Genomic DNA, 24562 nt, shown 5'->3' with positions numbered 1-24562 from the left:
GGAGGGGAATGGGAAAAAAAGGTCTTGGGGAGCTGTAAATCCATTCCCCCCTCCCCTCCCCGTGGCCCTGGGGGGCATCGCCTGTGGGTGGGAGGGTTGCGATAAGGGGGTCTGGGGTTGGGGGGTGGGGGGGAAACTGAGGCAAATCCCCCCTGATGTGGGGGCGGGGCATGGAGAGACACCCCCCCCCCCCCCCCCAAACTATAGCCTGGGTGCACAGGGTGATCCTGTCCCCTCCCCAACACCCCCCCACCCCGGGGTGCTCACCAAGGCGGGGGCGTGGGGGAAGCCGTGCTCCCTCTCCAGCAGCCGAGTGCCCAGCTCCTGCTTCTCCCGTCCCCACCTTCTCGCCGCCTCCTCCAGCTGGGACAGACCCAAACCAGGCTGGCTCTTGCCAAACCAGGGGGCCAGAGGTGACCCCCCCCACCCCCCCCCCCCCAACACCCCCCCCCCCCCAGTCAAGCAGGGGGTGGGAGGGCGATGCCCACCTGCCTCTCCAGCACCCGTCCGCGGGCTTGTGCCTCCTCCAGCCTGGCTAGCAGCGACAGCTTCTCCGCACCCCCAAAACCATCCTGCGGACCACGAGATGAGCAGGAGCGGTCACACACACCCCACCCCCGGCATTGCTTTTTGGGGTCTCAGCCTTGTGCCCCCCTCTCTGGTCTCACCAGCAAGGCTGGGGGGCGTGGAGCGATGGGGGGCGAGGGGTTGGGGGGTCTCGCCAGTTCCTCCCGCAGCCTGCGGTTCTCGGCCAGCAGCACGGCATGCGCCTCCTCGGAGAGGGCTTCACCTGCGGGATGGGGTGGGGGGGACAGTGGGACGTGTCCTGCACCCCCCTGTGCAGAGACAGGGGCCAGGAGCAAGCCCCCGTCTCCCCCAGGCCCAGGGATGGGTGTCGGGTGGCTCAGCACCTCCTCTGACCCCCCCACTGCAAACCATCCCGTGGTGCAAACCATCAGAAGGACGTGGCCACCAGCGGAGTCCAGCAGCTGTATATGGGTGTCCCCCCCACCCAAGGGTCCCTGTCCCCACTTGCACCCACCTGCCGGCTTCTCAGTGCTCCTGCCCATCCCGGCAAGCTTCTCCTGCAGCATCCGCTCCATCGCCTCGATCACCTGCGGGAGAGAGCAGAGCCATCCCCGTGTCACCAGGGCATGGGGACACCTCAATGCAAGACTGCAGTGGCCGTCACATCCCCTCCGGCACCAGGCAGTGCTCATGGAGGGGCGGAACAAGCCAAAAGGTCCCATTTTTCTCCAAAAAGCCTCATGCCCCTCAAACCTGCCCTTCTCACCCCAACCTCATGTCCCCCGACTCACCTTCTCCTGCTGCCGCACGGTCTCCTCCAAGCCCTTAGTCTTGGCCACCTTCTCCTGGCACCTCCTCAGCGCGGCTTGCTGCTGCCGGTGGGCTCGCTGGAGCAGCACCAAATCTTTCTCCTGGTCGTTTTTCTGGAGGGGAGTGGGGGAGGAAGGGGAAAAGCCCCCAGGAAATCTCTATGCCGAGCCTCAAGCCTTGGGGCATCGCTTGTAGGGCTGGGAGAGCTTTGTGGTGGGGTCCTGGAGCTCTCGGGCGCTTGGTTGGCTACAGAGGGGCTGTGATGGTCTCCCTGCTCCTCCACCCTCCCTCCACCCCCCGGGCAGTCCCTGTCCGCTCCTGCCAGCGTCCGTACCCGGATCAGCTCGTTCTGCAGCTGCTGGACACGGTCCTTCAGCCTCCTCATCTCCGCTGCGCCGGCCACCAGCTTGCGCTTGAGGGTGGCTGCAAGAGCCCACGTCACATCCTCAGCACCCGGCCAGGGGACAGTGCTGTCCCCTTTGCTGTCCCCCAGTTTCCACCACCCTCCATCCTTCCCCATCACGCACCGAGCCTATCCAGCAGCTCCTCCCGGGTCATGACGTCCAGGTCCGCGTCGTCGAGCAGAGCGTGGCCCAGCTCCTCCTGCGAGGTCAGGCTGCGCCGCAGGTGCCCGTTCTCCACCTCCAGGCTGGCGACGTGCCGGCGCAGGGACAGGAGGTCCCCTGCCATCCGTCTCAGTGCCAGGTGGTAGCTGCCCACCTCCTGCCAGCCCAGAGCAGAGCTGCTGGCACCCCACTGCCGGCCCGGGCTTTCCCCGGCACCCAGAGCTCAGCTGAGCACCTTTGTCTTGAGGGTCAGACCCATCATGGAGGAGCTAAGCAACACCCACATTCCCCCCTCCTCTTGCAACCATCCATCCTTCTCTTCTCTTCTCCAACCATCCATCCTTCTTTTCCCCATCCATCCTTCTCTTTCTCTTCTCCAACCACTGCTCCTTCTCTCCTGTCCCTCCAAACCTTCTCTCCACCCGCCAACCTCTCCCTCCACCCCACGGACCCCCTCCCCGCATTTCCCCATCTCTTCCTACCACTCCTTTTGGGGGAAAAGCAACTCTCCCAAGGACGTGGGGTAGAACAGCATCAGAACTGGGGGGGTCAACCCCAAGCTCCAAGCCTTACAGGGCTCTGCAGGTCTTTAGAAGAAGGGAGGAGGTGGTGAAGAATAACGGAGGGACGAATGTTTTGTACGGATGTGCCTGAGGGTTTTTAGCACCCGTGTGGTTGGGGAACACCTTGCCAGGTGATGGGGGGGTAGGGAGGGGTGGGCAATAATTCCCCGAGGGTTTGCACCTTCTCAGGCTGACCCTGCTGAGTCCCTCCGTGCCACGCTGGGCTGCAGGAAGGATCCCGGCAGCGGGGACCTTGGCCGGGGAAAGCCGTGTGCCGCCAGCTCCCGCGGCCCCCCGCTCCCAGCCTTGGGGATGGCCTTGGCGGAGCTGGGGGGGGGGGCAGGGGCACAGGGAGGGGGTGCAGTGGCATCACGCAGCCTTGGGGAAGGGGGAGAAGGGGGGGGCAGGTGCAGCTGGAGGCTCGGCTCCTCTTTCCCCATCTGCCTGAGGGCTGTTTCATCCCAACCTCAGTTCATTCCCAAGATAAAGCCCCCTCCAGCCCAACTCAAGGGCTCCCCCCCCCCCCCCAAGACCTTCACTCACCGGCAGTGTAGAGCCCACAGCAGCCTGATTTCGGTCCCCACGGTAGCCGGGACCCACCTTGGGGATGCTGCTGTCCCCCCCAGTGCCCCCACTGCCCCCCGCTCCTCCGGCCTCCCCAACACTCTCTGGCTCCTGGTGGTCCCCGATGACCTGGGACCTGCGGAGCGGAGATGGCGGGGGACACCCTTGGCCGGCGGCTCCCGTTGGGGGGGAAACACCGGCAAAGCCTTGGCCGGGGAACCCTCCATAGGAGAGAGGAGCCTATTTGGGGTACGGGGCGGGGGCAAGGCAGGGGATGGGGGTGCAGGGAGGGTGGGTGGCTGGAGGAGGTGAGGAGGAAGATGGGCAGCGGTGGGGCAGGAGGAGAAGCTGCTGGGGAAAACACGGGGAGAACGGAGGAAGGAGGAGACCACCCCAAGAAGGATCAGGAGAAGGAGCCAAGAGGGGGCTGCGAAACCGGCTGGGCCCCCGTACCTCCGCTGCTCTGCTGGCGCTCCCATCCTGTGCGGGAACGGCTGCTTTCCGGGCAAGATGCTGGCCACAGCATCAGCCGCCGGGAGGGAGACGTCGTCTCGGTGGAGCTGGCAGGAGACATCAGAGCGGAGGGTGAGGATGAGGAGCAGGCTGGGGAAAGCCTTCGGAGAGGAGCGGCGTGCTCCTTCATCCCCACGGCTTGGAGCAGCTCTCCTGGCTTTCACCTGGAGCAAAACACTTTTGCCATCGTTGCTTTGGGGTCAGGATCCAGCCCTGCCCTCAAAAACCTCTGGCGTCGCTGGCCATGCTGCTTCAAGCATCCCACCTTTGGGGCTTGGATGCAACATGGAGTGACCACAGGGCTGGAAGACCTTCTCCTGAGGATGGGGATGCTTAGAAACGCCCGGCTTTGAGCATCACCTCATGGCCAGACCGTCGAGCCGTGCACCCTTGGGAGACAAAGCAACCCCAAGGGACCTCTGCGTCCTCCGCTCCCGTCGGCGACAGGGTGACGTCCCCATCCCCACCCGCCGCCCCCGACACTCACAGTGGAGGAGAAGGGTCTGTAGTACAGCGTCATCCCCGGTGTGCGTCCCCCCGCCCCCGGCACCCCGTTCCCGGCAGCCAGCCCTGCCTGCCCGCGGGTTGCCAGGCTCTGCCTGTCCCAAACAAACTCCCCAGCAATTCTGCCACCCCCCTCCCCGCCTCCGGACCAACATCCCATCCTCGCACCGCCGGCCGGAGGACTTACGGCGACGCCGGCGGGTTGCGACATGGCGAAAAGATATTTTTGCCGGGTCCTTTCTGCTGGCAAAGGGATTTAGGTGGCGGGGTTGTTGCTACAACACAACCTTCCCGTTAGCAACTCCTCCCTGCGGCAGCTCAGCACCTTATCTCCCGCTCCCAGCGGCGCAGACCCAAGGAGGTGACACGGTGGCAGCCACCGCCGGGTCCTGACGAAGCCGGGTGGCTCCGGCAACGACAGCATCTCATTTCCACGCTCTCCCCTCTCGGCACGCTCCTCTGATGTTTCAAACGCTCAATTAAACTTCTGAGGACCCGCATCTTGGAGATGCTGGGGGGGGGGGGCTTGGAGGGGGGGGGGGTAGCGGGCTTCGGCTCTGCCTTGGGGTTTGGGCCGATCCTGAGCAGAGAATAATTCACTGATCAAACCCCACTTTCATCCCGAGATTGAATGTAGAGCATTTTCAAGGGATGCTCTGCTTCAACTGGTGTCGTCATGCCCCCCCCCCCCCCCTCCTTTTGGGGTACCCACAGAAGCTCTTGTGCCCCCCACCCATCGTGGCACCCCGCGTCCCCGTCTCCTCGGGTGTTTGTTAAGAAACAAAGGTCCCGGTGTCGGTCGATGGAGCCCCACTCGATTCCTCGTCCCGTGCCATCAATTTTTCATCAAAGGGCCGGTGGGAAGCACGCAATTATCTGCTCCATCAATAATGCACGGGGCTGGGCAGCTGCCTTCCCTGCCCGCGCCGGAAGGCGCTGGGTTCAACCTCGGCTTTTCTAGATTCGGCTAACACCTGCGGAGGGTAAAAAAAAAAAAACCCAAAAAAACCATTCCCAGCCTTTAATCCCAGCCTTTAATCCCAGCCCAGCGCTGCTCAAGCACCCACCGTCCCGTCATTTCTGCCCGTGCTCGTCCCGGCTCTCATTCCCGGCAGGCGGCATCACCCCGGCGCTGCCTCCGGGGGACGGGGGGGGCAGAATTAAGGGTATTTCGAGATATTTTCCCCAACGCCTCCTATCTCAAATCCATCCGGAGATAACTGCGTCTCTCCTTCCCGCAGGGGTCCGGGATGAAAGCCTGGGAATCCACGTCTGAACCGATGGAAGCTTTGAAACTCCTGGCACTCGCTATTTATTTTTTATGTATATATATATATATATATTTTTATTTTTTTTTCCCCATCATTTCCAAGCCTCTGAAGCTTCCCCTGCCTTTAGAGCCTTTCATCCGTCCCCCTCCTTCCCATATTTGCTTAGGCCAAGGTTTTTTTTTTTTTTCCTTTCTATTTATTTAACAAATTGCTCCGAGACGCTTTGATGTATCCGATTAGCTTGAATCAATTCATCTCCAGACGGGCGAAGGAACAACGCGGAGCAAAGCGAGGAGAGGCAGCTGGCGATAAACCTCAGGTTAGGAGCCCACGAGGCCCAAAAATGCCCCAAAATGCCCCAAAATAAGATGTGCCAGAGGATGCTGCATCCACATGTCATGGCCTGACCCTGTCCCAGACCAGGGAAGGGACAGCAACGCACCCCGGAGAGGGGCTGAGGACGGGCCAACTCGTTACGCGTGTGAGCACGGGAGCATTTTGAGTCCCTGGCAGCGCACCGGCCCCTTCTGCAAGACAATCTCCCACCAGCCCAACAAATAACACGTCCCTGGATGAGTATGAAGCCCGATTCCTTAATTGTTATGAAGATGGGATAAGTGGAGATTTACATATCTGAGGAAAAAAAAAAAATAAATCGCTGCAGCAGCTTAGGAAGATCAGAGGGGGAAAAAAAAAGAAAAAAAATCCCATTTTTTCCCTCTTTTCTGTAACAACTGCTCACGAAACCATCAGGAGATAATGAAGTCGTCATTCGTATTGCCCAGTGTCGCCACCAACGCTCCCCACGGGGGTACCCAGCCCCTCTCCGGGATGCACCGGTACCCAAACCCATCCTCAGGCCAACACCTGGGTGGCCAGATCGATGGGTCAACGGGGTTTGGTTTGGGGTTTTTTTCCCCCCTCTACTTCCAAAATCAAAGTGTTTCCCCAACCCCTGAGGGATTTGCAGGTCCCCGAGGGGAAATACGGTGATTTTTTAGCCCGGCCGCTCTCTGTACACCTTGGCAGGATTCACCAGCCGGCGAAAGGCAGCGAATAAACGACTAAATCAGCGAATTATCTGATTAAACCACGGCTGAACTCCCTTCCCATGCACCGGGGCTGGGAGGGGGGGGCTGTACTGGGAGCGGGGGGGGGGGGTGTATATTAGCCAAAGCATTACAATTCAATTTAAGAGTTAATTGGATTGCATTGAAAAGCGCTTAATCTGAGACGAGTTCGATTTAATAGAGACACCGCATCTTCTACTCCCTTCCTAACCGGGGTGATGATTTTTAGGGCGGGCGATTACCATCGCTATCCGGCTCCGGGCCCAGCTGCCGGCTGCTGATATCGTGTCGTACAAGGAAATAAAAAGCCTCCGGATTACACCGGGTAACTCGGGGAGGCGAGATGCTCGGCGTAAAGACGACGGTTCCTTGGGTTCCCACCCGCCCGCCTGCTTCTTCGAGATAAGGCTTACGAAAGTCGTGGCACCAGCAAGGGACCGCGATTCCTCTGCGAGTCGCTGGTGGTTTATTTTGCTCAAAGAAAAAGAAAAAAAAAAAAGAAAAAAAAAAAAGGAAAAAAAGCAGCGAAGCGGTGGATAGGAAGAAGTGGGATGACTTTTGAGAGCAAACTCTGGCTGAGTCAGCTCCCGGCTGCTGAAAAATAATTTTTTATTACCCCCTCCCGCTGCACGGGGTTGTTTTTAGGAGGGATGGGGACGGCAGGAGTGATGTCCCCAAGTGATGGTGACCAGGGGGAAAGGGAGGAAGGGGAGGTCGGCAGAGCCTCCCAGCACGGGTCAGAGCATCCCCCAGTGCTGCTGCTCCCCCGTGACCACAAACCGGGGCCAGATCTAAGAAATCCCCCTCCTGAGATCAAAAAAATGAGGGAAACAGGTTGCAACTGTTACCCCGGGTTCCCGCTGGGTCTTTTCGGGTTGGGTTGGTCGGTTTGGGTTTTTTTTTCCCTCCTAGGAAAACATCCTCATCTGTGTTTTAAGATAAACACAATTCCAGCAAATGGGGGTGTGAAAAAGTGGAGAAATATCACAAACCCCCCTCCCGGTACCAGCGGGAGACTCGGCAGCACTTGGCAGCTCCCCGAAGAGTCTGTTTTCCAAGCACACCTATTAAAATCCGTGAGTGAAATACCCTCCCCATAGCACACCCCCCCCCCCCCCCTTTTTTTAAATGCCCTGGAAGCATTTGCATCCCCCGGCTTCGAAAAAAATTCAGTGGCGCCCATCACCCTGAGCACCCACCACCCTGAACATCTGACAGTGGGTGCCCTGCAAAAGCCACATCCCTCTGTCCTCCTCCTCGCCGTCGCATCTCACCCCATCTTACCCCCCCCCCCAAAAAAAAAAACCCAAAAAAAAGCGTTTCCAGTTGCTTTTACTCTCCACCAGCCCGGTCGGGCTGGAAGCGAGGACGGGGGACATTGCCACACCGGGCGGGGGACACCCACACACCGGGGGGGGGTCCCTTAGCACGGCATCTTCATGCACCGGGCTCATCGTCACCGGGACGAAAAGCTAATTAAATAAAAGGGGAAGCAACTTGCCAAATCCTTAATCTCCTTGACGGGTATAAATATTATCTGGGGTCACATCAGGTGATTTATGGACCTCTTTTATTAATTAGCTTAATCCTGCGTAACGGGCGTGCTGGGGAAACCCACCCAGCCCGACCCACGCCGTCCCTCGTGCCCGTGGGTGCTCGGGCACCCGTGGGGTGTCCCGCTCACCGCCTAACCCTGAGCATCCCCGGGGGGGCCGGGCAAAGCCGAGCATCCTCATCCTCACCTAAAAACCTGCCATCCCGCCTGCATCCCAGCCTCTCCCGGCCCTGGGAGGGGGGGGGGGGTGAGCCGGGCTGTGCCGGGGTTTTAGGGGGGGTGGGTGGTTTGGGGGGGCCCGGCAGGACGGCGGGGCTGACACTAGATGGGGCTGCAGCCGCACACGGGGCCGGCAGCGCGGGGGGGAGCGGGGCTGCAGCCTTCCTCCGTGCAGCACCCTCACCCCCCGCAGCACCCTCCTCGCCCCTTGCAGCGTCCTCAACCGTCACATCCCCCCCTCCCCCGGCGGCACCCTCTCCCCTCACAGCACCCTCACAGCACCCTCACGGCACCCTCACGGCACCCTCACGGCACCCTCTCCCCTCACAGCACCCTCACAGCACCCTCACGGCACCCTCATAGCACCCTCACAGCACCCTCACAGCACCCTCACGGCACCCTCACAGCACCCTCACAGCACCCTCACAGCACCCTCACGGCACCCTCGCCCCTCACAGCACCTTCCCCCCGTGCACCAGCCTTTTCCCCTGCAGCACCCTCAGCCTTTGCATCCCCCTCTCCCCTTGCAGCACCCTCAGTCCTCGCAGCACCTTCTCCCCATGCACCAGCCTTTCCCCTTGCAGCACCCTCACCCCTTGCAGCACCCTCAGCCTTTCCATCCCCTTATCCCCTTGCAGCACCCTCACCCCTTGCAGCACCCTCAGCCTTCGCACCCCCCCCGTCCCCTTGCCAGCCCCAAGGAGCTGCTGGCCTCGGCGGTGCCGTACCACGCTGGGGGTCCCCTCCCAGCTCCCCGAGGCCGAAGACCCCGCTCGGTGGGCGCAGGAGCCCCCACCTTGCCCAGCAGCTGGCGGTGGGTCCGGCAAAGGGTCCCCAACGCTGCTGGCGAGCAAGAAATCCTGTCCCCCCCCACCGCTGCCTGTTCTACCACCCTTCTGTAGGGTTTTTTTTTGGGGGGGGGGCATCTGGGCTCCCATCTTACGTGCGGTGCCGGGAACAAAATGCCAGCAAGGCCAAAAAAAAAAAAAAAAAATAAAGAAGATATTTACTTCTGCCAGCCCCACAAGAGGCCCTTTGGCTCGTAAAATCCCCGGTGGTGATACGTGGGGGGAACTATGGGTGATGGGAGCGGGGAAAGAAAGGCTCGAAGAAGAAGCAAATGTTTGAAGAGGTCGGAGAAAACGCCCTCCTAATCGTTAAGTGCTGCTTGTAAATTATTCATCAACTGGTAAGAGAGGCGCAAATCTATTCAGCGAGAGGGCGGAAGGGTAGGAAAACGCGATTAGGCTGAGCCCAGCGTAAACCTCAGCCTAAAGTCACCTAGCTTGGCCCTCAGAAATCAGCCCCAAAACTTGGTAAGCCCAAGGGGAGGTTTAACATCCCCGGCCCAAACCTGCACGGAGGCTTTTCCGCCCCTTTTCCGATAATATTCCTCGGCGCTTTGTTATCCTCCCCCCCTCCACTTTTACTTTTTAATGAAGGCATTAACGAGCAGATCCAGAGCAGGACCTGGAAAGCCGCGGGGGGGGGACGAGGATCCGGGTTTGATCACCCGGAGCGGAGTGGGAAGAAGTGACAGGGCTGTGATCACCCAAATGTTCCCCCCCCCCCTCCACCCCCAGACCCCGGCGGAGGGGGGGTGACACCCCATCATGTCCCGGCTCCCTCCCGCACACACGCTCCATTAGTAGGGTGTCAGCTCTGATTCCCTGGGCTGGCAGGAGATGGGTTTTCCAGGGCTTTCCAAGCAAATCCCCCGCGTTACGATGCAAGCGGAGTGAAAATAATTTGCGCTTTGGGGGGGGGGGGGGGAAGAAAAAAAAAAAAAAAGGCAAAAGAAAGAAAACGGCTGTCAAAGGTTGGGCGGAAAAATAATAATCCTACCAGCCATGCTTTCTGGCATTTTTAGCTAGAAAAAGGGCAGGGCAGGGTGTACCCGGGGCTTGCGCAAACCTTTTCTGTCCTCCCGTTGTCCTGCTGGAAGCATCCTCGAAACCGCTTCCCACCCTCCCTCATTTTATGGATGCAGGGATGCTCTTGTGAGGATACAGGGAGCTGGATTTGAGGCTGCTCGGAGCATCGGCTCAAGGAAATAGCAAAGTCAGGGGTGAAAACACATCGCACGGACCGTGTAGCGATACCGGGGCCGGATCCTGGGCGGGTCTGAGGGGTGCTGGGGATTCTCTGGATCCCCAGGGCAATTCGGTCCGTCGAATTTGGACCTCGCATCCTCATGGCGTTTAAGCTGTGCTGCGGTACCCGCCTCCGCACGCCCCATTACAGGTTTCTATTAGGCTGGGCATAAAGTAGCCGCCGCAGCCACAGAAAAAGAAGCAATAAAGCTCAGTGGATTGGAGGAATTAAAACAGCTGGAGGAAAAAAAGAAAAAAAATTAAAAAAAAAAAAATAGCTTTTCTGTATTTTTACGGTTGTTATTTTATTGCTAATTTTCTTCCTGCTTTGCAGCCTGAATTGCAGGGAGGGGGACTGGGGTGAAGGTGGGGTTTGGGCAGCACAGGGCCCCTCCACCTCCTCCCTCCCCGCTATTTAATAAGCAGAATTGAGGTTTAACGACCTGTTATTTTTAAAGCCAGATGGCTTAAAGTACAGGAAGATATTAGGACCACGAGGGCTGGGTTTGAATTCATCCAAGGGCTCCATTTATAAGTACAAAGGGCTGGAGGAAGAAAATAGCTGCCTATTTCTTTTTTTTTTTTTTCTTTCTTTCTTTTTTTGCTGGAGCAGAAAGGTATGAGCTGGGGGTCTCCAGCACAACGCAACGGTAAAAGGAGAGAATTTCCTACGTGGATTTGGGATTGAGTAATCGGAACGATGCTGGTGCATCCAGGCTGCTCACCAGCGAGGTGACGGGATGCTGTGGCCCCTCCAGCTCCTGTCCCACCCCAAAACAGCACCGCTCCCAGCAACGCGGACGTTGGAAGAGAGATTAAAATTTGGGATTTATGTCAATTTTTCACCGTCAGGAAGCGGGGCTCACGCCTTCGTGGGGGCCGGCAGGGCAGGGCGTTGGCGTGACATCACCGCCTGCTCTCTCGTGGGTTCTTACCTGGCCATAAAATGGGCGCACGGGCGCTGCCCGCAGCTCTCGGCCCCTCTCGAGCGCGCCGGTGACGGGGTCCGGGCTGGGGAGGGCGTCGCTGCCCGACGGGGTCAGGAACGCCGGGGGTCTCTGGGGAGGGAGAGGTCACAGTTTGAAGGATGGAGGGATGCGGAGAGAGGGGCAAGGAGGGGGCACCCGCTGCACGAGGTGGGGACCCAGGTCCAGGCGGGCGCGAGGGGATGCTAAAAGCCCCTTTTCTGCCTGGTGCTGCCCCCGGGGTTCGGTGCCTGCCGGGTAAGGCACCTCCGGCAGCCCCTGCCAGACTCCCTGCCAGACACTGCCGGCAGCGGTAATGTGATTTCCCTGCCCCTCGTTTCCCGCGCCCGGCTCTGCGCGCCCCGCTCTCCTCCCGCCAGCCTGGCTTTTATAGACTCCCCTCTAATCCGGTTAGGGGGGGGAAGTGGGATCTAATGGAATAAACGATGGAGTCAGCCTGCGACGACAAGGTCACGGGCAGGGACCAGTCCTAGGGCAGATTTGGGTGATGGGATCCGCCAGGACCCTCGTGTCGAGGCGTGGCACCCCGGCACCCACCTATTTCACCGCCCCAGAGCCGGCAACCGCGACCAGGCGAATCCTCGCCTCCCCACCTCCCAGATGCTCCCTTGGCTTCGCTGGGCGCCCTCTCCAAATTGGCTACGGGCACGAGCAGCGGCGAAATGGCCCTCGTCGGGTATTACTCCGTGCCCGCGCCTGGCCCTGCTTCGTTAGTGCCGCTAACGAGGCCAGCGAGCATCCTCCCCTCCATCCGCAGGCGTCCCCGTGCCCTTCCTCATCGCTGCCTCATTAACACCATCAGCGGCGGCGGCCCCCCTGTGCCGCCGCGTTTCATTACGCCGCCGGCCCCGACCTCATCCAAGCTCCTCCAGCATCAAAGCCGGGGTGAAGATGTCCCCCCCCGACCCCGCCACTCTTTCCCCCCCCCCCCTCCACACCCCACATACCCCCCATCCCCGTGTCCCCGGGGAACGGCATCATGCAAAATGCAACAGTTTAGGCTCTGCCTGCAATTACCGAGGCCGACGTACAGCTGCTGCCCGCCGTGCCGGAGCGATGGCCGGCTCGGCCCCGGCACCATCGCCCCACCGGAGAGCTGCTCGCCGGAGCGCACGTGCTCTTAATTTAATTATCGTGGCCCTGAACACTCCCCCGGGACCGGTGGGCGAAAACCAACAAATTCTCCTTAACAAAGACATTCTCTGCTTTTTTTTTTCCTTTTTTTCGTTTTTTTTTCCTTTTTTGTTGTTTTTTTTTTTTTCTAACAATGCTCCCGACGCCGTAAAGCCTCTTGTAATCCTCGATGCCATAAGGGGAAATGGGTGATGCTTTTGATGGACAGATGTCAATCAAGAGCCGGCTGCCAGCGGTTCGGCCGTGCCCAAAGCTCTCAGCCAGAAAAAGGCAATGTTCCCCCCCAAAACAAGCCTTTCACCAGCTTCTGCATCCCCTGCAACGTAGTTTGGGGATAAAACCTGGACAAACCCGGCCAGACAGGCCGAAATAACTGCAAACGCACGGTGTTTCTCCCCTTCCCAACCAATTCTAAACCCCCACCCCCCCTTTTTTTTTTTTCTTTTTTTTTTTTTTTTTTTGCCAGCCCAAAAGGGGTTGATCACCGGGCTGGCCCCGTGACGATTTACACCCTGGCTCTGTGACAATTTACGCCGGGCGCCGAGCTGCTTCTGCTTTTAAATGGCAGCAATTACATAAATTAAGGCTGTTTAGGCAACGATATAGCCAGCCTGTTGATTTTTTTTTTTTTCCTTGCCTGGAAAAAAAAAAAAACCAAATCCAGTAGTAGCTTTTCCCTTTTTTTTTCGGAGGCCATCACCACGTGCTGGAGCATCCCCAGATCCCGTCTCGGGTGACGTGACCAAGGGCGCACAGCAAAGCGGGTGGCAGTGGCGGAGGATGACCCCCACCCCCCTTTCCGAAGGTCCCAAGCGCCGAGTTAAAGGTGAAGTCGTGCCAAAACGAAGCATAAACCAATTCTGATTAATAAACAGGGGTGAGGAATAAATCCCCTGGGAATAAAGATGCCTCCGGTGTGTATTTTCCAGCCCTCGGATGAGGCTCAGCATCCCCCCCCCGGGGCACATCGGGGACGTTGATTTGCCACTGGGTACCGCATGGCCAGACTTGTCTTTTCTGGGCAAGACGCTACATTTTGGGGTGGAAAAAGCAGAAGAACGAAGGGGAAAATAAAAGCCCTGCCTCGAGCCGCAAACCGGAACGGAGGTGGATGAAATCGGCTGCAGGTTTTTCTCCCCGCAACAGTTTTTCAGCGCCAGCCCCGTTAATTTGCTAAAACGTCAGCGTTTTGCTGAAGTCTTTGATTTCTTTGTCTCCTTGAGCCGATCAAAGTCTTTTGTTCTCGTTGGGGAGCGCGAAGGGGATGAAGGCAAAGGAGGGAACGGGCTGGGTGGGAGCAAACCCGGGGGTCTCGATGCCTTTACTGGGGGGGGGGGGGTTGCGACCCAGCGCTGCCCTTTCGGACCTTTTCCTGGGATAACAGGATTCCTCTTTGCTCATCCCTGGTGTCAAGGCTCTTGGCTTTTAATAAACCAGCTGCTCCAAACCTTTTCCCTGTGGTTATTATCATGTAGCAGGGTTTCGAGACCCTGCAGAAATACCGGGGGATGAGCCCAATTATTCCGGATCCCCCCCTTTATCCCTCGAAAACCCTGACTCTAAGGATATTTTTCCAGCGTGAAAGGTTGACGTGAGCATCCGAAGTCAAGCTCAGGAGCATCCAGACTCCCGGTAAAAGAATCGGTGAAATCCCCACAGAGGCCGTGGAGCAGCCGGGATTTACACCCGGCTCCGAGTACACCGGGGAGTACAGATGGCCCGGGGTTTATTTAGCTGCTGTTTGTTATAAAAAGCCCAGCCAATCTAGGTTATGCATTTTCAGCTTTTTGCATCAAAATAAATTTAAAAAAAAAAAAAAAAAAAAAAGAAGAAGAAAAGAAATGAGACGAGCTCGGTGAGTCTGTTCTCTTTTGCCAGCTGGCTGGGGAGAGCTGTGGGGCAAGGGAGCACGGCGTGGGATGGGCAGGGATTTTGGGGGTCCTCATACCCCAGGGATGGGCAGGGATGCTGGGGGTCCTCATACCTCGGGGATGGGCAGGGATTTTTGGGGGTCCTCATACCTCGGGGATGGGCAGGGATTTTTGGGGGTCCTCATACCTCGGGGATGGGCAGGGATGCTGGGGGTCCTTAAGCCCTGGGGATGGGCAGGGATTTTGGGTCTCCTCATACCCCAGGGATGGGCAGGGATGCTGGGGGTCCTCATACCCCAGGGATGGGCAGGGATGCTGGGGGTCCTTAAGCCCCGGGGATGGGCAGGGATGCTGGGGGTCCTCATACCCCAGGGATGGGCAGGGATGCTGGGGGTCCTTAAGCCCCGGGGATGGGCAGGGATGCTGGGGGTCCTCGCACCCCGAGGATGACCCTGGTACAAAGGCTGCCCTGATGCCTCGCCGGGTCCGGTCAGGTCCCGTGTTGCCTGTTTTTGCCTCTTGGCCCTCGTTTGGCCACTTCTTGCTGTCCTAAAGCTGAGCTTAGGAGTAAGGCATGAGCTGAGGACTTGTAAATCCAGCCTTAACGTATCTCTTGAAGGCTGGGGCTGCCCGAAGCAGGAGAGGAGATGCTCTAGCCCACGCTGCAACAGCGGCGGCATCTCCCCTGCCTGCCAGGCTGCGGTTTTGGGGTCCTGGGGATCAGAGCCAACCAGCTGGGGCGTCTTCCTTGGAAAAATCCCGACCTCCAGGCAAGAAACAAACAGCCTTGGCAAAGCCGTGAGGGGCCCGAACCTGCCCTCACCCTGCTTGGCAGCGACCTGCTCATCGATTTGCATCGCTCCGGGTCCGTCTGCCCGGGCTGCCGCCGGATGAATTAACCAGACGCGGAGCCCCAGGCCGGCTCTGCATCTCCTGGTTTTTTTGTTTCCACTCCCAGCTCTTACATATATTAAGGAAGGCAGGGCTGGAGGTGGGGGGGGGGGAAGGAAAGGGAGAGGTTGGGGAAGAGGAGGGAAAAAAAAAAAAAATTACGGCTCCCAGATCAAAACAATAATCAGCTAAATGAATTCCGCAGCATTTTCCCGCATGACTGCGAGTGATAATTTAGTGCAGCAGCCAGCTGGAAGCAAAAGGATTAATTCTGCACTTAGTGACACCCATGTGAATAATTCATCACGCACAGACCCCTTTTTGCTGACCCCCCTGGGCAATCACTCCAAAGACCCCCACCAGCCGGGCCCCGGACCCTCCGCGGCTCCCCGGGGACTGGGGGGGGGGGGGATGCAGTTGCCAGCGCGGCATCCTGACCTGTCCCAAATTCTCTTTACGGAGCGGATTTTTATTTTTATTTTTTTAATTTTTTTTTGCAGATGGGAGCAGAGGCCGGTGGCTGCAATAATTAGATGGATCAGGCTCGTGGCCGCATCCTGACCTGCCCAAAGGCCGGTCCTGGAGCCAAGCGGGGTTCCCCCCTCCCCGGGATGAAAAGCAGCCAAATTCCCTCCCTGCTGCGACATCCCCGGGGACCACAAACGCTGGAGGATGAAGACAGCCGGACATTTGTCACCGTGGTTAACCAGCCCGGCCCTTCTCCGCATGGAGACAGCCACCAGCCTCTTCCTGCTGCCCGCGCCCTGCCTGCCCCGCTGCCTCCGGTCGGGATTTCCCCCCGGGATGCGAGCACGTGCCAAAAGCCACGGATGGATGCGCGAAGGATGACGCCGCTTTTTCCAGCGGGGCGATGCAGAGCCCTGAGACAAGAGGCGCAAGGGATAAACCCCAGGTCCAGCCCAGCTGATCCCAGCCTGAGAGGTCTGGAGAGTGGGCGGCGGGTTTAAAGAGCCACCTCCTGCCCCGTCCTTGTCCCCATCCCTCTTGCCTCGGGGTTTGCACCCCCCTCCTCCCCAGCATCTCACCTCGGATCGAAGGAGCCGCAGGCAGAGCCCCACGGTCGGGATGGTCCCGGTGGTGGTTTTGGGGTGCGCGCCCTGGGGAGGCAGAGGGAGGGTCAACAGCCCGCGCCGGCCTCTGCGTTTCTACCAGGGCTTCGGTGCCATCACCCAGATACCATCCGGGGGTGCGGGGCTGCGGTTCGGAGCAGGGACCCCAGCTTCCCGCGGGATGCTCGGGAGCTCCGCGCCAGGCTGATCCCTCCCGCCGTGCCAGCAGCTATAGGTACCGTTGCCTATAGGTACCGTCACCTACAGGTACCGTCGCCGTGCCACCCTGCCCAGCGTCACCCCGCAGCGGTCCCCGGCTCACCCGCACGGCGAGGCCGTCCACACGCATCCCGCCGCTCTGCGCTGCCAGCTCTCGGAAAACGCGGCTGGTGAGGGGCAGCACCGAGTATCCCATGGGAATGAGGGTGCCCGGAGCATCCCAAACTGGGAAAGGGGTGAGAGCAGCTGGTTTGGGGGTACGGCAGCCCAGGACCTGTCCCTGGCCAAAGCCGGGGCTAAGGGAGAGCATCCTCGGGGGGGTTCCCGGACTCACTGGCTTTGTACGGATAATATTCGATCGCCAGGGCCGTGTCTTCGGAGAAGATGGTGGCCACATCTCGGCCATGGAAGAGGAAGGAGGTGTCCCAGGTCGGCTGCTCTGGGGTTCCGGCTGGTCGGGACATCTTAGGAGAGAACAGGAAAATTATCCTGCAGATACTTTCTCTTGCTATAGGTAAATAAGCGGGCAGATGGAAGGGGGAGGAGAGCGAGAGGGTGCAGAAATGCACAACCTGTGCCCTGGCTCAAAAGCAACCCTGAATCCCAGTTTCTTGAACTGGTTTTTACTGGATCTTCGAGCTCGGCTGCTTCTATCCAGCTCATACCCACCAGCACCTTCCCCATCGCAGAGCCGGAGGAGGAAAACAGCACACGGACCAGCTACCCCGTGCTTAAAAACACGATGGGAAGAGCCTGGAAGATGAGCTGCGCTGACTCCGGGGTGAGCCTTTCGCTATCTGTCGGCCAACCCGGTGCTCACCCTTGGGAAAGTTTTTCGCGACGATATACGGACCTGTTCGCAAGCTGCTTTCCCAAAGCGTGAGCTCCGGGTTACCCGACAGCTATCGAACAGCGGGCGACGCGTTTAATCCCCGGAGCCGCGAGCCGTCGTTGGAAATGGCATCGGTCCATCCCCGCCAGCAGCTGCTCCCCTTCGTTTTCGGAGAGCCCCGCCAGCAATCCCAAAGGTCAGCCTTTACACCGGCTGCCCAGCGCCGAGAAATTATTGACAGCGGCTCCTTTTTAATGCTCTTGCTCCATCCCCTCGGCCAGCATCGCCCAGCGGGGACGAGATGCCGATCGGCTTTTCTGCATCAGCACATTTCTGCTTCGCCGGGGAGGGAGGAGGAGGAGGAGGAGGGGGGGGGTATGTGTGTCTCCCTCTGGTTCACGTTTGGGGATGCTAATGGGCATTACGCACCTCGGAGACCCGCAGCGGTGCATTACCCGCAGCCCCGGGGGCTGTTACCGAGGGGAGAGCGCGGGGCTGGGATGCTTCCGAGCCCCAAAACCCCCTCCACGATGGGCTGCAACGGGCAGCGCTGTCAGTGCTGGCTCAACACCCAGGCTGGCTATCTCATCCGGGAATTTGTCAGGGGGTCCCCAGCATGAGCTGGGATTTTTAGCCGGGATGCAGCTTGCTCTGACTGCAGGGAGCCCAGTCTGCGCCTCTAAGTCCTTCGGGGCAGCTCAAAGCATCCGGATTGGGCTCAGCACCCTCCAACTGCTCCTCTCCTTTCCCAGCCTGCATCCCAGCTCACGGGGCTGTTTCGTCAGCCCCAGAAAGCCCAGTTTGGGGAGGGGGAAAATCTCCTAAACCCCACCGAACGCTGCCTCCGGTTACTTTTCCCGGCACCGACCTGTACAAAACGCTGCGAGACGGTGTCGGTTTAGACTCGGCGGGGAAGGGAAAAGTCAAACGTGGGAGCATATTGTTAATTTGACCCCAATTGTCGGAGGTCCTGAGCCCACATGGCTCCTCTCACTTGGACAGGGATGGGAGATGACGTTCCAGGATTTTCCCCCCCCCCCTTTGCTGATTTTGGGGGGCTGGGGGCCAGGCTGTCTCCCACCGGCTCGGCGGGACAGATGGATGCTCTGCGCCGGGGCGTCAGAGCCGATGCGCTGATTTGGGCAGACGTCTTGGCACAGCAACCGCCTCTGCCAAGGGCCACCTGGAGAAACACAACAAAGGGGATGGGGAGGAGGAGGAGGAGGAAGGAGACGCCTTCATCCTCCTTGGCTACCCCAGCTCATCTCCCAAAGGCTGGTTCAAAGGCAGCATCACTGGCACGAGCAGAGGCAGAGGTGGCCAAGCCCATAACATCTCTCCTGCCTTCTGGAGGGATGGGACCATCCCCTGGTCCTCACGGCCGCCTGTCTGGAGGGTGCAGACCCCAGAAGAGAGAGAGAAGCTCCAGAGAAGTGGGTTAAACTGGACAATCCCCAAGAGAAAGAGCCCCAAAGGAGATTTATCTTAGACGGCAATAGCATCACGAAGGCTTGAGCTTGGTGCCGGGAGGGCAGACACAGCGGTGGTTTTAAGTAGGGGGCACAAACCGGCGCCCACCCACCCGATGGATTAACCATTGCGTGTCCAAACCCATCCCTTCTGGTGAGAAAGGGGCTGTTGGCCAAACGAGAGCACCCAAGGAGGGCACCCAAGGAGGGCACCCAAGGAGAACACCCAAAGAGGGCACCCAAGGAGAACACCCAAAGAGGGCACCCAAGGAGAACACCCAAGGAGAGCACCCAAGGAGAGCACCCAAGGAGGGCACCCAACACTCTTGCAGGTGGCTCTGTGCAGGTCTCAGCTAACTCCTGGCCAGGAAAACCAGATCTCCTGGCCAGGCAGGGAAGGGTTAACCACCCGGGAACCCAAAAACCAAAGTAAGGGGGGGTGTGCCCCACTGAAGGTGAACCCAAGTGCCGTTGTCTGCAGACGCTGATGGGAACCGACAGGCGAGAGGACGCGCTGGGCTGGCAGAATTATCGAATCCGATTAGCCTGCCCGGGAGTTCGCTCAGGGAAAGCCATTAACCTCTGGAACCGGAGCAACAACGCTCCCTCCTCCTCCTCCACCTCCTCCTCCTCCCCTAAGCTTTCCTCCCAGGCGTTAGGAGTTCCTCCTCCTCGGGAATGAACCGTGTCCTACAGGTGGGGAAACTGAGGCAGGAGACGGGTAGGAGAGAGCGGATGGGGGGGTGACTCAGCTCCCCAGGGCAGCGTGTCCGCGCATCCGCGGGGAGAGCATCCTGGGCAGCGCGGGCTCGGAGGGGAGGAGGAGGAGGCAGCAGCACGCAGGCAGGCCAGATGGCCGGGTTTAATCACTCGTCCTCCCGCGTCGGGCTCCCACGGCTCTTCGCTGGCGTTGCCGCCTGCGCCGGGGCTGTGGGGCTCGGCTTGGGTTTGCCCAGCGCCCAGGTCTCACGAGTTCCTGGGCATTTCTGTATGTATTTATCCCTATAAATCCCAAGGAAATGGATTTTGGCTGCCTTTAGAGGAGAGAAATATCCCTGCTCTGGCTGGGAAACTGCAGCCTCGGGGTGCTGCATCCCGGAGCAAAGAGATGGAGGGGGGGAAATAACGCGGCGGGGGGGGGAAAACACGCAGGGATTTCTTTCCTAATATCTGTTCCGGAGCCAGCGTGAGCAGCCCTGAACATCTTGCTGTGATGGGACTGGGGGTAGCGGCCCCGGGGAGAACCAAAGCGGGTGCAGACCCAAAGCAGAAGGTCCCCGGCGCTCCCCCCACCTCTCACCTGCAAAGATCAACCCAGGGAGGTGGGGGGGGACAATAAAACAACAATTATTGTAATGAATGAAACGCGCTAGCGATTTTTATGATAATTCGCTATCTCGCGAGCAACTTGGCGTTTGGCCGGCCTTTTCTAAGTAATATTTTATTTATGGGCTCCCCGAATGTGTTGATGCAGGGAGTTACGCTCCGAGACGATCAAAATTCAACGCACGGAGGGGGAAAGACCGAGACGGAGAAACGCGTGCGCGCGTGCTCCACCGGCTTTCGCGACCAGCTGGATCCATCTTTTCGGGGCGGCTGGACATCTGCCCTCGCCACCTTTTCGGCTGGCACTTTTCAGAGGCGAAGGGATGGAGGAGCTCCGGTTTTGAGGAGCGGGAAGCTTCACGCTGGCTCTTGGCTCGGCTGCCCCATCGCACCTCCTCCCTACCCCAGCATCCCTCCAGTGCCCCGCTTCTCCCTCCCTGCCAATTTTTAGCAGGGCTCCGGAACAAAAGCGGAGCCCTCCTCCCGGCTCGCCCGATGATGCCGCGTGCCGAAAGCGTATGTTTCCCTGGCAACGGCTATTTTGAAAACGTGCGTCGCTAGCGGTACTCGAGCCCCGGGGAGGAGAAGGTCTCTGCCTTCGAGAGGTGGCACTCGAGCTGGAGGCGTGAGCGGGGCAGGGTGGTGGTGGGGGGCGGAAAATGAAGGACAAAAGCGCAAACGAGGAGCTGCCCGGGGGTTTCTGCAGGCAGAGGAGCGTGGTTTTGACGCTCAAAGGATTGCTTTGTCCCTTTGGGTACTCCTTGGCGAAGGAGGGATGCTCATCGGTACCCAAGTGGGACGGATGCTGCCGGACCCGTTCGTCCCCACGGACGCGCTCGGCCTCGTACCTGCGGGTAGCCGTGGTTGGCAGCCCGAGCGATGCTGAAGGCTGATGCCGGAGGGTCCGGGAAGGTGACGGTGGTGGGGCTGATGCCGGGACAGGCGACGGGGTGTTTCTCCATGCGGTGCCTGAGAAGCGATGGAAAGCGGGGCGGGGGGGGAGTCAGCACGCGTGGAGCCGCATCCGCTCCCGGCACCGGGGATGCTCAGGTGGCCCCGAGCCCAGCACCGTCCCCCCCCACCGCCGTGGCCGTCACTCACTTGTACTCCTGAACATTGGTCACGACTCTGGCCACGGCGACGAGGGCCTCGGGGGGGGCGGCCAGGGGGGCTGACAGCCCCTGCAGCAGCACCTGGGGGGTGGGGAGCCCACGGTGAGGGGTCAGCAAATTTGGGGGGGTGTGGGGGACACAACACGGCATCAACATCCACCAGAGCGGGAGGCAATGTGCGGCAGCATCCTCCCCGAGTCGAGATGCTCTGGTCCATCCCGGATCCTGCAACCCCCCCCCCGCCCCCAACCCCCAAAATGTCACCTCCTGTCCCCAGGGCCACCACTCACCTCCAGGGCCACGTAGCTCAATCCACCGCAGCGGGGGATGAAGGTCCCTTTGCGGATGACGGTGACGTGCAGGACCGTCCCCGTGGGGTCTCGCGCCCTCGGCTGTTTGTGGGGGAGAGCGAACCGTGGGAGGAGGAAGGGTCAAGGCCACCAAACGCGGGCGCTGGGCACGCGGACAGCCCATCGCTGGCGATAAAGCACCGACTGATAATTAAAGCTCGTTGGCCCCCGAAGCCTTCCCGGAAAAGATCAATATCATAAATCCTTCTGCGTTTAAATATTTAATCACTCCCGATCTCTGTGCAGGGAAGGGGAAACTCATTTCTGCCAGGCAGAGCATAGGGGAGGCTGATTTGGGGGGGGGGGGGGGTATGGAGTGAGTTTGCCAGGTCTCAGCTGTACGGGGAGCTAGCAGCCACATCCTCGGGACTGTCAGCGCGTTGGGATGGAGAAATCCCCACCGAGGGGTTTGGGAAGCATCCCCTTTTTGGGGCTGGGTACCCGCCTGCGTTAATTAACACACAGCAGCCCGCGTTTAATGAATCCTCTGACCTAGGGCCCAGCCCCGCGTTTCCTTCCCAGGATGCTGAGGGCGAAAGCAATCCCGTCGCTTTTCCTCCACGTTTTCCCACCGGAAAGAGATGAAAAAAGCCCAGCACAACGCCTGCCTTGTTCCCACCTCGCGGGAAGCTCACAAGCCTCTTTGAGCACCTTCCCCGACTTGCCAAATTCGGTTTTCCCACCAGGATTACCCCGTTACACAAGGCTCCCTTTGCCCACAACCCCCAGCTACGGCTTCGGGGTGAAAAATTAAAGTTATAAAGGGGAATAACCGGCGGGATGGAGGGGTGGGGATGGTACCTACCAGCACCAGCTTGCAGCGGTGGGGCTGGAAGGGCTGGAGGTGCCGCACGGGCAGCTGGAAGGTCCCCAACGCCTCCTTGGTGGCTTTGTCTGCCACGGTGAGGGTCAGGGCTGGAAGGGAGAGGGTCGGCTGTCAGGATGATGGGGAAGGGCAGAGCTGGCGAAGTGATGGGGAGAGGTTTGGGGAAGGTCTGGGTGAAGAAGGGAGAGAGGAGATGGTGGTTGGCGGGGGGGGGGGGATTGGCTTATTTTCAGCAGCCCCTTCCCCTGGCAGGTCACAGCGGGGCGGGCGGGGGCAGGATTTAACCCCTCCTGGGTTTGTACCACACACACGTGCGATCCCACCCCGAGCCCGCAGCCCACGGGTGGGTTTGGCAGACACTTGCCACCACGACATCTACCCTCTCAGGGGGACCCCGGTGCCCATCTGGCCCCCCGTCCCGGCACCGTCACCCCCAAGCTCTTTGCTTCATTTAAAGCAAAGCTGCAATTTAGTTGACAAGCACGAGCAGGAGCCTTTTATCGAAAAAAACTAAAAAAAAAAAGAAAAAAAAGGAGCTGATGGAAAGGAAAACCGCCCTCTCTTTATGCTGCCATCAAGACTTGGGTTTCCCTTCCCCCAGCTTAATGACTGCGCCGAGGCACCCGCCTTAACTCCTGCTTGGCCAACCTGGGGATGCCACAGGTCTGGGATGGCCCCAAAACGAAGACGACGGACCAGGCAACGTGCACGGGGCAGGTTTTCCCGAGCTTGTGCTTTTCGGCAAGTGCTCGGTTTATACAGAGATTTTCTTTTTTTTTTTTCTTTCTTTTTTTTTTTTTTTTTCCTCCCAGCCCTTTGCTGAAAGAGCACCAGGGAAAATGTTCTGGGGTCGAGGAAGAGACAAGTGGCTTTTCTGCTAGTCGTCACCCGTGATAGATCACGCTCGGCAGCCCCGCTGATGGAAACAGCATTTCTGGGCAAGTAAAGGATGGAAATTGTATTTCTGGGCAAGTAAAAAGGATGGAAATTGTATTTCTGGGCAAGAAAAGGTGCGAGCTGCACCTGGAAATGACGGCTCTGGGCTGAACATCTGGGGGATGAACATCTCTGAACATCTGGGCGATGCTCAGGGACCAGGGGTCCCATCGGGTCTCCTCGCATCTCCAGCGGTACGGCACGGAGCAGGTCCAAAGTACATCAAAAGCTCCTCAGTTTCATTTAGGTCAGGGCCTGATGGGATTAGGCACGACGTGAAGATTGGCTCCCACAGTTTGTTTTCCAAGGATCTGGTTGGAATCCAATCCTGACCCCTAATGCCGTGGGGTTTAGTGCAGTGACAGACCTCGCGTGGGGGGTGACGGCATCGTGGTGCGGGTCCAGCTGACGCAGGGTGTCGGGACGGCGGCGGGCAAAGATTTGGGGTGCTCTCCCGTCCCTCCTGCTCCTACCCTGACGCATGAGCCCACACACAGGGCTCGGGGCACAGGTCATCCCCATCGTGGCCACCCTCCACCTGGGTGCTGCTCGGGGTCCTTTGGGCTCCCTAACAGCCCAGAATTAACCCTTTGAGGAGATGAGTCTCGGGTCCCCAGTATCCCTGTCCCCAACGGTACTGGGATGCTCTTACCCGCCCGGCCCGCATCCTCAGCATCCATTTCCACCGTCAGCTCCTCCTCCCAGGTGGGCGCGTGGGTGGGCGCCGAGGACGCGTGGGTGGCCCGCGCCTCCGCCTTCCGCTCATCCCCTCCGCTGGTCTTACTGGGAGGAAAAGGGAAGCAAAACCGGCCGGTTACTGGGTGAGGAGAGGGAAATGGGTTAGCAGGGAGCTGTGCCTGGGAGAGGGATGAGCACCGACCCCGCTCGGTGCACCCAACAGCCCTTAGCAAAGCTCTACCCCTGCTCTGGGGGGGAGGCGGGGGGCTGCACTGGGGGTCCGGGACTGGTTTTACTCCCGGCTGCCGGATCCTGCCGAGCCCCCGGCGACGGGGTTTTGCAGCCCCTTTTATCCGAAAGGCTATTTCAGACCCCGGAGGCTAATTATCCGGCTGTATTGATGAAGGGACAGGGAGGAGGCTGCTGGGAAAGCAGAGAGAAGATTGAATGTTAACGACCGCCGTCATTATACTCGGTACATAACGAGGCTGAGCAATAATTACGGCGGCGTTAGCAGCTATGGGCCCTGGGTAATTCTTCATCCATGCTGGTGCGGGGCCGTCACCATCAGGGCTGTTTTGGGGTTGTTCCTCCCACTTTTATCAA

General features: G+C 59.3%; 1 protein-coding gene across 1 annotated transcript in view; it reads right to left on the bottom strand.

Moving 5' to 3' along the window:
• The window catches only part of CCDC33 (coiled-coil domain containing 33), a 41696-nt gene that overhangs the window by 192 nt on the left and 16942 nt on the right, over window positions 1-24562 (bottom strand). The window contains exons 5-23 of the mRNA XM_075764867.1: window positions 23931-24057; window positions 22322-22431; window positions 21457-21558; window positions 21156-21247; window positions 20903-21023; window positions 16762-16891; window positions 16531-16652; window positions 16185-16256; window positions 11192-11314; window positions 3485-3591; window positions 3011-3167; window positions 2663-2784; window positions 1866-2107; window positions 1673-1761; window positions 1320-1451; window positions 1043-1115; window positions 669-790; window positions 489-572; window positions 268-388 (exon numbers count right to left, since the gene is read on the bottom strand). Coding sequence (XP_075620982.1) covers window positions 268-388; window positions 489-572; window positions 669-790; window positions 1043-1115; window positions 1320-1451; window positions 1673-1761; window positions 1866-2107; window positions 2663-2784; window positions 3011-3167; window positions 3485-3591; window positions 11192-11314; window positions 16185-16256; window positions 16531-16652; window positions 16762-16891; window positions 20903-21023; window positions 21156-21247; window positions 21457-21558; window positions 22322-22431; window positions 23931-24057 — 2248 coding nt within the window. The remainder of the gene's footprint in view (window positions 1-267; window positions 389-488; window positions 573-668; window positions 791-1042; window positions 1116-1319; window positions 1452-1672; window positions 1762-1865; window positions 2108-2662; window positions 2785-3010; window positions 3168-3484; window positions 3592-11191; window positions 11315-16184; window positions 16257-16530; window positions 16653-16761; window positions 16892-20902; window positions 21024-21155; window positions 21248-21456; window positions 21559-22321; window positions 22432-23930; window positions 24058-24562) is intronic.

Source organism: Balearica regulorum, chromosome 12 (genome assembly GCF_011004875.1).
Source record: "Balearica regulorum gibbericeps isolate bBalReg1 chromosome 12, bBalReg1.pri, whole genome shotgun sequence".
NCBI classification, from domain to species: Eukaryota; Metazoa; Chordata; class Aves; order Gruiformes; family Gruidae; genus Balearica; species Balearica regulorum.
The sequence above is the reverse complement of the archived record's forward strand: the minus strand, read 5'-3'. Positions and strand labels throughout refer to the sequence as shown.